The following is a 17,303-nucleotide window of genomic DNA, read 5'->3' as shown; positions in this document are numbered from 1 at the left end:
TCCAAGAAACAAAATAGGAGAGAACCAAAGTCAAATAACGAGCCGATTTAGTTTTTTGTAAATTTCTCTTTTGTTTTTTCTTTTGAAGAGAAACGCAAAGCAAGACAGGTGACCCGGAAGCAAGAATATTTCAAAATAAAAGTCAAGGCAGTAGAATGACCGCGAGACATTCTCATTTACAGTCCATGATGCAAGCACATACCAGGGTAACATTAGAAGAAAAATAAATGAATGAATATAAATCTGTGTCTTTGTTAATTATCTATGTCATTGATACAGATGTATTTAATGCAGTTTATTTCATCTGATATTTAAGGGTTAATTTGCAACCTAGTCATGTATTTACTTGTTAATTTTATGTAATTTCAGAACCAAACATACCTACATGGAAGAATGAGTATGTGTTGATCATGTGGCAATAAATAATGACAGTTGAAAAATAAAGAGACATTTGGTTTATTCATATTAAGCAGCCTTCAGTGGACCTTGCCTCAGTTACCACCCAGTCATAGCACCACCTGTGCTTCCCATTTTGACCTTCATTACTATATCATCACTGCACCATAACCCTGCTGTCAGCGTCTTAGCACTACTGTGACAAAAGCATGTCATCATAATGTAAGCAATTAAGTGATTTGCAATTTTAATGATTGTTGTTTAGCGCTGTTACCTGTTTTTAGCCTTGTGTCTATCTCTGTGCATGTACATTTAGATAAGTCATATTTATTGTATGTGTACACACTTAACGCTGATTCTGATTGTATAATTAACAATATATTAAGTGAATGCACTTATTGTAAGTCGCTTTGGATAAAAGCGTCTGCTAAATGACTGTAATGTAATGAAATGTAATGTAATATTAATTGGGGTAGTTTGCTGTTCCTGTAAAACTGAGCACCATTGGGTTCCCCAGGTTACATATTGGTCACTAACACATTTACATCAGCAGGTCATGACCGCCCTTAGATAAGAGCAGTAGCTCACATTTACTTCTATATGATCCAATGACATCTGCACAGGTCTAGGTTAGCAAAGAAAGACAATCTTTAGTATTTTCTAATTCTGTAGGTCACGCACAAGTCAAATACGCCCCTAAAAGCAGAAACCTTCAGAATGCGTTGTTGCGTTGTGATTCCCGTGCTGTATTTGACTTGTATTGCTGCATCTCAATTCTCCTGATTCTTCCGTCTGCAGTTAATCTGCTCACATGATTTCAATCATCACAGTGTTGGCTTACAAGAGCTGTTCCTAAACACACCACTCTTCTGTCCAAAAATGATTGTCATTAATTAAGTTTGTGGTCGGAGAGAGGACTGAATCCATCCTCAGTTTGAGTAGATTTCATTTTCTTTAATAAACTGTCGCACGTCACAAAGACTATCAGCAGTAGATGTTACAGGTCCAGCCTTTCCCTTAATAGATACAAATGAAATTCATGCCAGACTGTGAAGACATGACGTTTATTATCTTCTTTAAAATACAACGTTGTCAAATAAAACTATACACATTATGTTCAAGGGTAATGGAGTGACAGATATATACTCATCAAAATTAACATTTTTTTTCCCCTTTCTACCCCCAAAATGTAAAAAAACACAACCCCATCCCATCTGCAACATAAACACCATGACAAGACATTTGTCAATTTAACTAATAATCTTAAATTTACCAACAGCAAGAAAAAAATCTAAAGCATTTCTCTGTAACTTCAAATTTACTGACACACGTGTAACTATTTTTCTACAGCTACAAATTCCACTGCTGCATGTGCTCAGTTGTTTTGCTCCAACAATACATAGGTTGGTCGATGGGGGCTGAGAGAGCTTCCTGCGCATGCGTACGGCTCTCTTTGCCAGCGGGCTCACAGGCGTTCAGAAAGGGGGCGGGACATCCTGCAGTCGTCCTGTTCTCGATTGGCTGCGGCCCTTCAGACCGGGAACATTTTGAAAGTATGGGCGTGTGCAGCCTGATTCAGTTATGTTTGACTGTTTGTCAAACTGACCAAACTTCGTAACGCGACTTGCAGTTAGCACATTCACATTGACCGACTTAACGTGGCGAAAATATTAAGTAGTTCTTCTCAAATCTCCATGGAGCAAGAAGCACGGGAAACCCCGTCTGCTGGAACGAGGAAAGCTGGGGACGAGATGTCGGACATCGTGGAGGTTGATTTTGAGTCCTACGTCAACGTTGAACTCGACATGGAAGAGAACAACCATATTTCTGAAGTGGGACACAATGTATCCAGTTCAACCCAAGGTCCGTAATGTGTTTAGTCTTTTTCATGGATAAATAGTTCAGCGGTACCTAATGCCAGCGTCTTCGCTTCGCTAACGTGGTTAACTCGAGACATTTGCAGGTTAACGGATTAACTGATATTGCCTCATGTAACTTTAACTTCTGGTGTTAGTTTGCTGGTCGGTGTGCGTTTAAACACTCGTTTAGATTACGTGATCCGTATTAACGTGACAATAGCTGTCGTAGTTGTGTACTTTCGTACCTTTTCTACCTCTAAGTTAATCAGTGGTAGCAAACGCTGCTTAGTACTGGCTAACGTTAGTGTAAACCAGTAATGGTAACTAACGTGACATGAAACAACGTATTTCCTCCAGTTCCTACCATTCCTTCGACATGATCCACAGAGGACCTAATGGCTGCATTAACTAACGTTACATCAACATGAAATCAGCTGACGATGCTTTAATTTGGCTAACGTCATCCTGGAAAAGTGAGGGTGATACAAAATGACATCAGCGTTAGTAGTATTGTTAACATGACATCAGCGTTAGTAGTATTGTTAACATGACATCAGCGTTAGTAGTATTATTAACATGACATCAGCGTTAGTAGTATTATTAACATGACATCAGCGTTAGTAGTATTATTAACATGACGTCAGCGTTAGTAGTATTATTAACATGACGTCAGCGTTAGTAGTTTTATTAACATGACGTCAGCGTTAGTAGTATTGTTAACATGACATCAGCGTTAGTAGTATTATTGTCAGTGGTAAAGTTACTGCTGCTCTAGTACCACCACTACCAGGTTAACCGTCTGCTTTTTTTTTTAAAGCGGGTTTGGTAAGAGCTGCAACTAGCAATTCTTTCGATTATCGATTAATCTACCGACTATTGTAGTTGTTAGTTGTTTGGTCTATCAGAGGTTAGAACATGTTCACGCCCATTGTTGTTACGACAGGTCAGCTGCCGTAAATCGGTGTTATAATTCTAATTGAGGAACCCTGAAACAACCCGTTCTCTTTATTCATCCTTTTGTTTCTCATTCATTTGATTTAATAAGGATGTAGCTAGTTTTGAGACATAAAGGAACAATATATACGCTTTACAAATAACTACTTTCACAGTCATTTACAGCAATTGGCTAGAATAATGAAAAGACAATTTCAGATAAAGGTCTGAAAAAAGTCACTTTATTTGTGTGGGTTTGAGGAAGATTGAAGATATTTTCAGACTTGTAATTTTGGCTTTAATATTGTAACATATTGGCATAACCTCTTAATTATGTCTGCTGATGTTAAGATGCCACGAAAACATTTACAAAACCCCCACACAAATACAGTGACGGCAGCTGACCTGTCCTAACAACAATAGGTGTTCCCAAGAACTCCAATTCATTCTCTACTTATTGTGACGCAAACGTTCATCCCAACAGCTCTGCCTCAGAATGCAGATGAGAGCGCTGATGATGACAGCGAGGACGACGACGACAGTGGCACAGACCATTTTAACACTGAGAAGTCCGGGACTCAGCTGCAGCGATGTGAGCGCCAGACTTCAAGTCTCCCAGACACCTTCCAGACCAGCAACCTGCTGTTCTATGAGCGGTTCAAAGCGTACCAGGACTACATGCTCGGTAACTACACACACACACACACGCACACGCACACGCACACGCGCGCTTCCACATTCAGACTCGTATACAAAGTCCTAACGATCATTCTGAGTCATTACGTTCCTGATCTGTGTATTTGTACGTATTCGTGTGTAGGAGACTGTAAGCCGTCCGAGGTGAAGGCCTTCACAGCAGACTACCTGGAGAAGGTGGTGGAGCCGTGTGATTGGTTGGCTTTGTGGTCTATTGGTGTCTTTGATGTCCTGGTGGAGGTGAGACCAACTTTCAGACACATTTCTGTACATTTTGTAACTTCACCTTTTTTTTATTTTCACCCCACTTGACCCTTATGTCAATCTTGAGTCACAGCAGAGACTCGGAGGAACTTGTGTTTGCCTGGTTCTGAGGGTGTAACTATGCACTGTAGGTGCACAATATTTTATGATTAAAACGTATATCATGTCAACTAAATTATGCCACCCATAAGGACATCATTTTATGCTAGATGTAAGCAACAGGGCACCATAGGCCTGATCTCAGATTTCTTGACTGACCTGTAGTGAAAATGGAGGATGTCCTCCATCAAACTTTGTCAGTTGTTTGGCATTATTTTGGATAAACTATTTTACACAAAATAGTAGCTGATAGCAGCATGCACTGATTTGCCTTTTTTCAGCATTGTAGAAATGTGCTCAATATTCAGATTGTAGAACCACTTTCAAGTTTTCATTCTTGACATCAGGCCATTGATTTGACACATGCTAGAAGTTACAGTTGAGCAGATGCCAAAAATAAATCTGTACAAGAACAAGTTTGGTTGAACTTGTTGACGGTGAACAGCTGTTCATGATTTTCAAATGTCAGCGCTGAAGAGCTTCTCCTGATTCCAGGTGTATGATCTGGACCTGAAGGATCTGAAGGCGTGTGTGAGGCTGGTGCTGCCTCTGCAGTGTGACACCAGAGGCTGTGAGCTCACTGAGGAGGCCATCGTGTCTCTGCTGGAGGCCACTCAGCACCGACTCCCTCTGCAGGAGCTCCTGGTGGTCTACGAGCAGTCTGGGGACTTTGATCAGACCGCTCTCGCTCTCGAGCACCTCAGGTGGGACTCCTGAGTTGATGCTGTTCTTTGGAGTTCACTTGTTGCGTGTCCACATTTTGTAACGGTTTCATTAAGACTACTGGCCCATTGTCCTCTTCCTCACTTTCCTCTTCAATCTGCAGGTTTTTCTACACGCATATCTGGAGGCAGTGGGAAGAGGAAGATGAAGATGATGACTTTGACTACTTTGTTCGTTGTGTGGAGCCTCGTCTCAGGCTGTGAGTACACTTTGTGTTTGAGTGATGTAGTATTTAAGTGTTGTTTCATTCCCATGAATCCTGCTTGAAAACATGTCTTCTCTCAGCTACTACGACATCTTAGAAGACAGAGTCCCATTAGGCCTGGTGGCGGAGTACCAGTCCTTGCTGAAAAACTGCTCCCAGTGCTTCCAGAAGTTCTCTGTTTTGTGCAGAGTCCTCAGCACCAACTCAGACACGGAGCTGGACAACGTGTCCATGGTGGAGAGCTTGAAGCTCTACGACCAGCTGGAGACATTCAAACGCAAGCTGCACATCATCGAGAACCCCCTGTTGAGGTGAGAGATGAGTTGAGAGACTCCATCAAATGCCAAGTGCCCTACACCATCGCCACTACTTCCTCTTCGTCTCTCTGTCCAACCTTCCCTCAATCTCGTCATCGTCCTCACCTCCATCACCTCCTCCCCAGGTACGTGCTGGGCTACAAAGGTAATGCCAGTCAGCAGTGTGTGCAGAGCCGTGGGCTCAGAGCGTCGGGTGTGAAGGTGGTCCATGTGGTCACAGCATCCTGCAGCACCATCCAGCTCCAGTCCCTCCTCAGTGACCGACTGCTGCCCCTGTGTTCCTCTGAGGACACTGAGATTCAGGTCAGTACCACATGCACACACACACACACACACACACACACACACACACACACACACACACACACACACACACACACACACTGTATCCACTGATGGGCTGCAGAGGTACTGCCAAATGTTTAGATCTAATTATGCTCAAGAATTCACATGAATAAAACGCGTCAAATTAAAATGCATCATTTCAATAACCAGTTTTGTTTGAATATCACCTCGCCAATCACAACACATAGTAGAAACCAGTGTGTTTTGCAACCTTTAGCTAACGTTCCATCGGATGCTGCGACACAAAATGGATTGTTTATTTAAATGAAAAAGGGATGTGTGTGTGTGTGTGTGTGTGTGTGTGTGTGTGTGTGTGTGTGTGTGTGTGTGTGTGTGTGTGTGTGTGTGTGTGTGTGTGTGTGTGTGTGTGTGTGTGTGTGTGTGTGTGTGTGTGCAGTTCTCCAGAGACCCAGTGTCGGCGGTGGAAAGGTGCCATCAGGGTGACGTGGTCATTGTTCTCCCAGGAATCTACATTGTCAGCAGCTCCATCTTCCTACCAGACTCCATCACTATAGAAGGTCAGTAGCGGTTTCCTCTGAGATCAACTAGTCTCAATCATTTAGTATCTCAACAGGCACACTGCAGGGTTGGGTCCTTTGGACATATTTCCTACAGTCATCTTATCTATACAATCACCATGTTGTAAAATTGTTTTCTCAGTCACATGGAGCCACAATGCAGGAACATGTGGACTGCTGCCATAGATGTTGTTTTTTTTCAGTTGACCATTACTAAAGAAATGATCATGTGAAAGACTTCAAGCAGTCAATTATGTCCATAAAAACCTGCAGATAGTGTATGAATTATTTTCATGGACAGGCATACAGCCCTGTCCATGATGTACATACTCTCATGGAGCGCAGAGCAAAGTGACATCAGACCGGTGAACTGCAGATGATCAGTTTACCTTGTGATAAATACACAGACACTTTTTCACATGACATGTCTTGGTGTCTCTGGACATTGTTGGTCAGCTGTGGATCGTATTTTCAGGCAGGTTAGATGTCTCTTTGTGAACTGGCAGGGTTGAGCGTTGAATAGAGCTCTGTTGTATCTGGAGGACGTCCCTCCGGGTTAAAACCTGACAAGTGTCCAGTGCAATCTAACACACACACACACACACACACACACACACACACACACACACATGTCTTGACCTTAATTCTGTACAGTGATTGTGTTCCTGTGTGTCAGGCTTCGGGCTCCCTGATGAGGTGGTTATTGAGAAGAAAAACAAGGGCGACTCATTTGTGGAGTCCACAGGAGCCGATGTCAGAATGTCCAACATCAAGTTCATCCAACACGATGCTATCGAGGGCATCATGTGTGAGTATTCATGAATCCAGGCCCTCGGTCTCTGTGGTGGCTCCTCGTCATCAGCGATATTATTATTCCCATGTAGCTGTGTGACACAGTGTAAAATAACCGCTGAAGCTGTCTGTCAACCTGCTCTGTCTCTCCTGGTGGCGTTCTGTCAGGTGTGCGTCAGGGGAGTCTGAACATGGAGAACTGTGTGCTGCAGTGCGAGACCACAGGAGTGATCGTCCGAACATCGGCGCACCTCACCATGAACATGTGTGACCTGTACGGCTCCAAGGTGAGAGCTCGTGGATGCTGACCACAGGCTCCACCACACAGTCATTACGCTCTTATGTGTGAACAGTATGATCTTCCACAACGGTCTAGTTCCCCATATCGACCTCATAGGTGACGATGTATCCCTGTTGTGTTCACAACTTATTCCACTGACCCCAACTGGCCAAAGAAAGTGCAGCTTCAAACAATTGTGACTGAGATGGTTTACAATGTAAAACTAAAGTGTCTAAATGACCTCAAAGACGTTCAGTTACTGTCTGATATGCAGTGATAAACGATCAGCTGTTATTGTCGGGTCAGTTTACAGGGAGTCTACTTGTTTAGTGGGACTATATGTGGTCATGTTGCTGTGTCGTGTGCAGGGGGCTGGTGTGGAGATTTACCCCGGCAGTGTTTGCAGTCTGGTTGGTAACGGTATCCATCACTGTAAGGACGGGATCCTCATCAAGGTGAGAACATTCAGTCTTCAGGGTTCGTACCAAAAACTCACCAAGAAACAGTCAAGTGGAATTTTTATGTTCACAAAGTTTAGAAAATTATGTTTAATTCAAATCAGGTGAATTACATGAACATTTCTGTAAAAACAATAGTGTGTGTGTGTGTGTGTGTGTGTGCGTGTGCGTGTGTGTGTGTAGGACTTTGCTGATGAGCTTGATGTGATGCCGTCAATCACCATGGAGAACAACGTGATTCACAACAATGCAGGCTACGGGGTGATTCTAGTGAAGTCCAACAACGGGGAGCAGCGTGATGTTGCTCTGGACCCGAGTGAAGGTAGGTGGAGCTCACTCGGTCAGAATAGAACAGCAAGTAGTGAAACTCGCCGCAGCACAGAATCAATATTGATCGGACTTTTTGTTCCCAGAAGGCCCTGCTGGACCGACGGCGGAAGACAAACCGCAGGGAGGCGTTACTGATCCAACGAACCCAACAAGCAACGGTTCAGCAGACGTGCAGCCGGAGTCGGCAGAGAACCACAGCACGGACTCTGACGTAGCCTCCGCCTCAGGCAGGAAGTTGCACTTTATTCGCCAGATAAGCAGAAACAAGGAGACGTCTTGCAGCCGAGCCGTCCAGGACCTGATGGACCACCAGATCTTCGTCTCCATTCAGGGAAACCAGTTCAGACGCAACGGCATGGGCGACCTCGGCACCTTTTTCTACTGACTGTCAACTCCAGACCGGCTGGCCGTGGACACACTCAGAACTGCAGTGCGTCTTTTAACATTGTTTATTTGAGGAGCGCTTTGTGCTTTTAGAGTTCTTTTTGTCATGAAATAAATATTGCCGATTCACAGCAGAGACGACGGTAATGTTCCTGTGTAGGAAGTGTGTTGTGGTCAGTTCTGATGCCTGTGTGAGTTTCTCGAAGTCCTCCGGCTTTGACCGGTGTGAACTTGCACAAAAGCTTTTATCTTATTTATTCCTTTGGGCTCCTGATGCTAAATGTTTTAAACATTTTTTTTTACTGCATTATTTGTTTGAAATCCACTCGTCACTTTGACTTTTGATGTTTCCACTTCGGATCTAATAAATGTATCTTTTAAGGTGGTGGTTTGAAAGCGGTGCACAGTTTGTAATGCTGAGTTCACACACAGATTTGTTTCCTTTTGTTCATGAGATTTTCACATAGTGCCTCGGCTGTTTTTATAAGTTAGATGTATTTTATTGTCGAGTCATCAGGTTGATGCTAGAAGCCCAGTGAAAATAGAAAGAGCTTTTAGATAGACTAATGATACAGTTGAGTCTTAAACTGTTACTTCAGTAACTTGTGAATATAATGACTGTCTTGCAGATTAAAAGGTATCTGTTGAAACCTCTCTGTGGTGGTGCAGTATAATGATTCTTTATGTGCAGTGTTTAAAACTGGTGTGGACTGAACTCATGCATTTAATGGTTTTAAACTTCAACATCAACGACTCGCGTTTGACTTAATGTCCTCTATGGTAATGTACAACGGTAACCTCATTTATGGAGGTTCAGCAGCGGATACTTCTGTATCTCTTGTCAGACGGCAGCAGGGTGAACAGGCTGTGGCTGGGTGGGTTTTGTCTTTTCATATCCTTTGAGCTCTTCAGAGGCTCCTCTTCTCACCAATATCACTGATGCTCAGTAGATGGAACCAATGACCTTCTGGTTTCAATCCCCCGCTGTAGAGCCTCCTGTCCTGAGCCGTGCACATCCCATCTCAGTTTGTGATGTTTCCAGTCAGGATGATTTCTAATGCTCCGCTGTAAAAATGTACAAGAACTTGGAATGGGGAATTTTGACTTCTTAAATTCCTTTAGAAATACTTTCTTTACCAACGTGTCAAGACAGGTTCTCTGTGATGCTGGTTCCCAGGAACCTAAAACCTCAGCTCCTCTAAAAACCCAATGATCAGCTCTTTGGTTTTGCTGATGTTGTCTGACCACCACTCTGCAAGATTGTTGAAAACTTCCCAATTTGAATTCTCATCGTTTATACTCTGGACAATGATGGTGGTGTCATCAGCAAACTTCACAACTGAGTTCTCCATGTCTATTGCAGTCGAGTGCTGAGTTTGCAAGTATCGGTTGAATGGGGGCGAGTGGAGACGGCCTCCTCTGTGGATCTGGAGGCTCTGTAACTGGTGTGGGTCCAGGCCGGTTGGGATGTTGTTTTTGAACCAGTTCCTCAAAGCACGTGATCAGAACGCGACTGAGAGGTAGTCATTCAGACTGGATACTGCAGTATTTTAGGTACAGGGGTTACGACCCGGCACAACATGAAACATGAGACTCCCCTCTTGCCAGCACCCCATGAACCACCAGCAGCAAGGAATGTATACGCCTTTTGAAAGGTTATTTAAGACTAACTTCAGGGTGGGCTGAGAAGGAACTGAAGTTAGGCAATCTAAGCTTACCCACTCAAATGAGAAAACAACCTAACTCCTAACCTAGGACCTAACTCCTAACTGAAAACAGGAGGAAGAAAACAAACCTGGGCTGTTTTATCAATGGATAGTTTGGTGACATTACAGAAAATCCTTGCCGGAAGTGGCGAGGGGGCTGAGGGAAGGCGGCCTTTTAAACCACAAGCTCGAAGGTTGGAACCAATCAGCTCCCTGCAACAACCTACACACTCAATCCTCAGCCGAGCACAGAGAAGATGAGAGCACCAACACTAATACATTTAGTAGAAGACATTTATATAGTGCTTTTATCTGTAGCACTTTGACTTATTCACACACACACACACCAATGGCAGCGAGCTACCATGCAGGTGCTGGATTAATCGTCTTGCTGAAGGACACTTTGACATGTGGACTGGAGGAGCTGTGATTAAAGGGCGACCTGCTCTACCAGCTGAGCAACAATCTCCCTCTGAACTGTAAAAGAACACCAAAGTAACAATGTGGACATATCCCCTTTTACGTTAATACTTGTGCGTAAACAGTTACTTATTTCTACATGCAGCAGTTACGGAGCAACACATTTATTTGGAGTGGTGTTTGTGCCCACCTGATGAATTTCACACAGGTACTGCAACCGCGAACTCATTTAGACGTCTGAATCAGTTGGACTGGACAGTAAACCCGTTACCCTGCCAGCTCTCATGTTCAAAGTCTGTGTCTGAGATGAATAGAGACACCCATAGAGCTCACAGAGAGTGCTGCACAGATGACTTATTTTTGCAGGCCAATCCGGATGTTAGCGTCACTCTGGTTCCCTCAACAAAAAGCAAATTGGGATTTTTTTCCATTGGGTTTTGAATTATTGCCAAAATTTGCTCTGTGGCGTAGATACAATCGGCAGATGTAAAAAGTTAATGCTAGGCTGTAAACAAACTACCACATGGTCGCATGATGGTGGACTAGTTAGCGTGAGGACATTTTGTAGTCTCATTTAACGTTTGTGAGCAACCGCCCTGTTTAGGACACGTAAAAGCTTCAAAATTCACCAGAGGGGTTTGTGTAAAAATAAAAATTCCCAGTTTACTTTATCAAAAGCCTTCTCTGCATCTAATGGGGCTATGGCTGTTGGTGTGTCTGTGTAGCTCAATGGGGAGGTTGAGTCTTTATTGGGTTTTAGTAAGAGAGATGCGAGCAGTGTTCATGTTGATTGGAAGTTTGGATTTTTTGTTAAATTTCAGCTGTTAATCTGTAGAAAACTGGGACTGAGAATTCCAAAAGTGTTTATTGAACTCAGCAGGGAAGCCATCAGGTCCTGGTGATGTTTATTACTGTATTCAAGATGTTTGTGTCTGTGTATGAGGAATCCAGGTTTCTTGTTTGTGTCTATTCAGTTGTAATTTGTATTTCCGTAGATCATTTTGACTCTGTGTTGGATTACATGCGTTGACGCTCTCTAGTTCAAGTACGTTTCCTGTTCGTTGTCTTTCTTGTATACGAGTGGTCATGTGGTGGCGCAAAAATCAGAATAAACAAACATCCGAGGGTGAAGAACATCATTTACACCAAGACACCAGCAAAACATGTCAAACTGGAGAGACGTCGAGATTCAGTGTCTTGTGTCGGTTAGGGCTGCATTCATCAGACTATTTCAATGAGGCTTGGTCGTTAATGACCAGATTACAGAGCGGCCACATAAACCTGTTATCAACGGTTCAATGTTGTATCTGTCCCTACAGCTGCTGCACCATCCACCAGCTAGTCTCTAACTGTGTCTGTTTGTTGTCGAGTAAGTAGTGTACGGTGGCTTTATTTTACTGAAAGCAGCCGCTATGAGAGCGGTGAGAGTGAACCAACACAGTAGAGTTGTGGGTCGGACCGATAAAGAAGAGACGAGAGTCTAAGAACTGTGGAGCTGATCTGCAGTCAGGTGACGGCTGTCCCACATTCCATGTTGCTACAGTGGGACATGTGGTAGTTTGCTGGTTACTGTAGTGAAAGAAATGAAGGGGACCAATGTTGGCAGCACATTCTGCTATACCTGGTTGCACATGACATTGGCAGATTTTAACATTCATCTGGTAGAAATAGACTAAAAATGAAGAGGGAAATAATGTGTACATCATCTTTTATAAAAAGGCACAGCACATCATTTTCATTTATTCATCATCTGTTTAGAAGCAGAGAGAAAAAAACAAAACAATTCTAGCTCTGGGAGAATTTGAAGGTATGAATGAACCCCAAAGCAGCAGAGCCACATGTAAGTAGTTTCTATTCGAAGAGACATTTTGTAGTTTTCTGAAGCTGGATGGAAACTGCAGAACATCTGGTGACACTTGGACTGACGTTTGATTTCAGTTCACAAAAACAGGCTTTGGCAGTTCAACAGATGGCCTGATTCATGACTTCTGATGGTCTCATCATGTAAGCCTCAGCTCACACTGAGACACCAGTGGAAAGAACGACTGCACACGTGAAACTCTAAATAATCAACCGTATTCCAAAACAAAAACAAAAACAAAAAAAGCAATTTCATCTGATTTCAGATAACCAGTGTTCACCTTTCTGTTAACAGGACACCAGTTCACTGCTGGCTGTGTTAACCACAATATATATTACACATAGAAACAGTTCAGGCAGTTCATGAGTGCAACAATTATCAAATTCATTTCACATAAGGCAAGGTGTCATATGTTTTTAAAGCAAAGCGGCCCGAGTGCCATTTATCTACAGGTCATTATCAAAATATTGCTTCATCTGTCAAATAAAAATATTCTCAGTTGTCTCGCTGAGCTCCATAGAAAATCTGGAGAACGTCCTGTGAAATGATGAAGAGTGAGATAAAGTGTTGGAAATGTTGACAGGAAACGGTCTGCAGGTAAAAGTCTCATTGGTCGTCGTCGTCGTCGTCGTCCTGGTTACCGCTCAGGTGACTCTCCTGCACCTCCAGCTCCTCAGCACTCACCATGGCAGGACTGATGGCAGCGTATCTGGTCCCGTGGAACTGACGCAAGTGAATCTGTGCGTGAAAGAAACAAACAAGCGGCATTATAAAAAAATAATAATAAAAAAAAGTCAATAAACACCACACGTCTCACACACACAAAACATGACGAAACCAGCTCCTTTCTGAGGACCGGCCAGCAGAGCAACGTCCTGCTGTTCTAAAGTGGATCTCTGAGTTTTCTCCATCTGCATTGCGTTATGATAGAAAAGTCCAGCAGTAAGACACGAGCCGGCCAACCATCTGAAACTGCATCTCTTTACACAACGTCTGTGATCAGGAGATGAGAGCAGACCTGTGGTTCTACTGAGGAACACTACACGGTGTTCAATAACACACATTTAGCTGCTGTGTGTTACACAGTCACACACTTCCACCGCCAACATGTGAGAGAATGACAGAGAGGAAACATGTGGTGGTGCGGTGCTGATTTTCAACTGTAGATAAAAAAAAATATAGCAAGATAGGGCTGAGCAATATATCAATATTATACGGATATTGTGATATGAGACTATTTTTATGAGATTTTGGATATCGTACTATGGTAATGTTGTCTTTACCTGGTTTTAAAGGCTGCATTAAAGTAAAGTCTTTTCTGAACTCAGCAGACTGCTCTAGCTGTTCCATTATTTCTCTTTACCCACTTAAGTCATTATATCATCATTTCTGATGATTATTTACAATATCGTCTCAATATCCATATCAGGGTATTTGGTCAAAAATATTGTGATATTTGACTTTCTCCATATTGTCCAGCCCTACAACAAGATGCACTATGTGTGACAATAAAGTGCCAGAGAGAATGCATCACCAATCAGTGATCACCAGGAGGATCACCAGGAGGATCACCAGGAGGATCACCAGGAGGATCACCAGGAGGATCACCAGGAGGATCACCAGGCGGATCACCAGGAGTCATTGTTTCATGGTGAAGGATGAACCAGAGCCTACCTGTATGTAGAGGTTGACTTCAGCGCTCCTGCACAGGTAAGGGAAGTTTCCTCCCGTCTTCAGATGAGCTCGTCTGGCGTTGGGATACAGTTTATACATCTCCTCCTTCGCCTCCAGCGACAGCGCGCTCTGATCAAACACCTCAACACCATTCACAGAGGACACATGTCTGTCAGGTTATTGGAGCAGAAATATATATACGAATGGCCTCCTGATGGAGAGAGACGCTTTGACACTTACATCTATAATGGTCACAGCAACATCTTTTATTTTGTGCGGCTCCACGTAGGAGTTCTGACAGTTGAGTGTTAGCCGCGATGCTAACTCACTTTGGTTCAGACTCTCCAACTAAAGGACACACAACACATGGAGGGCAGAGGTTAACATTCAAACACAAATTACATCACATATCTGTACTTCAGGGGACAAAATGGATAAAAGGAAGTCAAAGTCAAACACTCGTTTTATTTATTTCCAAGAGTGAGAGGAGAAGATGGATATCAAGGTCTGTAGTTTAAGGCTACTTCTCATTTGTCTGAAATGTTATTTCTTCACTTAGGTCTTTTCCTCTCACTGAAGATGTGAGGAGAGAAGAAACGCCTTTTTAGAGACACAAGACGTCCTTGTCAGTTTCTGAAGACAACGACACAGCGGGACAACAGTAGGGTTGAACAATTCATTGAAACGTAATCAAACTCAGCTAGGAAGAAGACGGGGAAGTCCTGTGGAGACTGAGGGAGTGAGGCTGAGGACAGAAGACAAAGACTTACTAAAATCTTCCAAAAGTTCCATCGCACTGCTGTAGGTCCTCTTCTTCAAGGAGGTACCTGGAGCCTGTGTTCACGTCCATCAGTCACCTCCACACGCAGTCGTAGAACTAGAAGTTCTAGTGCAAAACAAGGCTACCAGCCTCTGTCTAGTGTTCTCCAACATTTTCAGTGACTTGCTCACCCGTTAAAAACACCAGTGCTATACCTGCTGTGCATTCAAGGCAGGGAACATGGAAGCTGCCACATGGAGGCAGCACAGCATTTGAAGCAGGAGCCATGGAGCAGAAGGACAAAGAGGCAGGTGAGAGGACCTTGGCGTCATGCATGGATCAACAGCTACACGCCTCCCCCCGCTAGACCAAGCTCCGCCTCCATAACTTCACTATCATTGACATCACGATATGTGATGCATGTTATGCTTCCGCAACAACACGGTCTTGCATCCGGGTCGGCGTTATCAGCTGTATGAGAGCAGTGCAGCGGCAGTGAGCTAGCCAATAGGACACACAGAGCTTCCATCACATGATGGGTACCACATGAAGGAGTACTCTATTGGTAACTAACATTCATACGCTGCAGGAACAGCTTGCGGGAGCAATTTGGGGCTAGTCATGGACTAGTGGAGCCGGGGAATCGAACCGAAGAACGTCCCCGCTCTGTCACTGAGCCGCAGTCCCTGAACAGGCTTTCATGCTTCTGGAAAAATTATTTTTGGATATACTGGTTTATCGTCGGACAGCGACGATATGCAACAGTGGAGGTGGATGCAAAGGTGTATTGATATCATTTTTAATATCTGATGTTGCCTCACATAACCTGTTTGTTCAGTAAAGTTAAAAATACAGAGATATGATTTTTAGTCGATTTCGCCCAGCCCTACCACCTACCCTGTCGACACACACACACACACCCACACACACCCACCTGTCAACCACACACATGTCCACCTACCCTGTCAACCATGAAGTCGATTGCGTCTGCCATTTTAGGATCCACGGGCCCTTTAGCAAAGTTCCCCAGAACAATCTTCTTCAACATGAAAGCTGGCATCAACCAGAAACTGAGGAGGGACATGGAAAGGAAACATTAATGCTGAATGTGAACACGGGGAGGAAAGTGTGCGATAGGAACGTTACAAAGCACCTGTTTGATGTCCACGTCTGATTAAAGATGGAGGTGTCACTGAATGAATTACACAGTATCAGTGAGTGCACTCTGGGAGACTTGTGTGTGCACTCTGCAAACTTCTGAGCCAAGAATCCACCCAGAGATGCACCGAACAGATGGACCTGAAGGTTGAGACAGAGAATCATCATTAGATGGAGAGCCGGAGTGTAGAAAGGGTGATCAGGCGACATGCCCACACTTATAACAGGACCGTTCCTTTACTCTCCATGGCTAGCTTGTTTTTGCACAGTCAGCCTCTCTGCTGCTCATCAAAAGGACTCGTTGGCAAAGGACTGGAATTCATTTTCAAACAGTTTTGCTGAAACAAGGTTTCTGCTGCACAGATGTATTTTAAAAAGCTTCCTGTTATTTTATTATCAAACAGTTATGATCGGTCAGCTCAAAGAATCCCGATCAGGTGATCACATAATGAATTGCTTACTCACGGACAAGGAAAATACTTAAGGAAAAACACAGACTTACTTTATCCAACTGCAGGTGATCGAGAAGCTTCCTGAAGCCGTCACAGAACTCCATGAGATCCCAGTACACCGGATACTGCAGCTGGAAACCACACAGACGAGACATTTACATAAGTGCAGACTCATCCTATAATTAGTGTTAGGCTGATATGGCAATTAATGAGTCGATTAATCAATTTCGTCTAGTGACGTCTGGTGTTTTCTACCACAGAAACACAATATAGACATGTTTCACTGTTCCAAACATTTGATAAACAAAACATAGTAATAATAATAATAATAATAATAATAATAATAAGATGGACGGAGGAAACAATCAATAATGAATAGAACCATTGGTGGCAGAAATATGAAGCTGCAGTGTGTGTCCAGCTCACCGAGATGACCCGGTAGCCCCATCCTGTCAGAGCCAGCACCTGCTGGAAGAACACCTCAGCTGTCCCACTGACTGGTGGGAAGAGGATGATGGGACACCTGATGCTCTTTGGGCCGGCATCATACAGCGACCACACCTTACTGTCATCGTCATCGACAATGATCTGGTGAAGACGAAAACACAAGGTGAGAAAAATACATCCGGCAAACTAACCGTGAGCGAGCCTTACGTTTCTTTACAAAAGGAGT

The 17,303-nt window shown here is 43.6% G+C and overlaps 2 protein-coding genes across 3 annotated transcripts in view; one reads left to right on the top strand and one right to left on the bottom strand.

Moving 5' to 3' along the window:
• Positions 1-1,987: 1,987 nt before the first annotated feature.
• shcbp1 (SHC SH2-domain binding protein 1) lies at positions 1,988-9,253 on the top strand. 2 transcript variants are annotated; one of them, XM_068730549.1, is made up of 13 exons: positions 1,988-2,259; positions 3,673-3,873; positions 4,009-4,124; positions 4,743-4,951; positions 5,074-5,169; positions 5,256-5,486; positions 5,618-5,795; positions 6,235-6,355; positions 7,032-7,163; positions 7,316-7,434; positions 7,796-7,882; positions 8,069-8,207; positions 8,302-9,253. In XM_068730549.1, exons 1-13 carry the CDS (start codon positions 2,091-2,093, stop codon positions 8,598-8,600), a joined length of 2,097 nt encoding a protein of 698 aa, XP_068586650.1. In that variant the 5' UTR covers positions 1,988-2,090; the 3' UTR covers positions 8,601-9,253. The 2 variants fall into 2 exon arrangements, with proteins under 2 accessions (XP_068586650.1, XP_068586649.1); XM_068730548.1 differs by having other exon boundaries at positions 8,299-9,253.
• A 3,163-nt stretch (positions 9,254-12,416) lies between these two features.
• Positions 12,417-17,303, bottom strand: part of spg21 (SPG21 abhydrolase domain containing, maspardin) — a 10,379-nt gene continuing 5,492 nt past the window's right edge. Inside the window, exons 3-9 of the mRNA XM_068730990.1 lie at positions 17,057-17,218; positions 16,681-16,761; positions 16,174-16,319; positions 15,982-16,090; positions 14,501-14,608; positions 14,261-14,401; positions 12,417-13,324 (exon numbers count right to left, since the gene is read on the bottom strand). Coding sequence (XP_068587091.1) covers positions 13,193-13,324; positions 14,261-14,401; positions 14,501-14,608; positions 15,982-16,090; positions 16,174-16,319; positions 16,681-16,761; positions 17,057-17,218 — 879 coding nt within the window. The 3' untranslated portion in view covers positions 12,417-13,192. The remainder of the gene's footprint in view (positions 13,325-14,260; positions 14,402-14,500; positions 14,609-15,981; positions 16,091-16,173; positions 16,320-16,680; positions 16,762-17,056; positions 17,219-17,303) is intronic.

The sequence above is a fragment of the Cebidichthys violaceus genome, unplaced genomic scaffold (genome assembly GCF_023349555.1).
Source record: "Cebidichthys violaceus isolate CVI_PGR_0920_01 unplaced genomic scaffold, fCebVio1.0.p SCAF_5, whole genome shotgun sequence".
Lineage (NCBI taxonomy): Eukaryota > Metazoa > Chordata > Actinopteri > Perciformes > Stichaeidae > Cebidichthys > Cebidichthys violaceus.
The sequence above is the reverse complement of the archived record's forward strand: the minus strand, read 5'-3'. Positions and strand labels throughout refer to the sequence as shown.

What these genes read in the sequence shown, in the direction of transcription:
- shcbp1 (XM_068730548.1), top strand. Translation starts at nt 2,091, where the DNA reads ATGGAGCAAGAAGCACGGGAAACCCCGTCTGCTGGAACGAGGAAAGCT. An exon ending in GTACCAGGACTACATGCTCG is followed by an intron (nt 3,874 to 4,008) that starts GTAACTACACAC and finishes ATTCGTGTGTAG; the next exon opens with GAGACTGTAAGCCGTCCGAG. An exon ending in GTGGAGCCTCGTCTCAGGCT is followed by an intron (nt 5,170 to 5,255) that starts GTGAGTACACTT and finishes GTCTTCTCTCAG; the next exon opens with CTACTACGACATCTTAGAAG.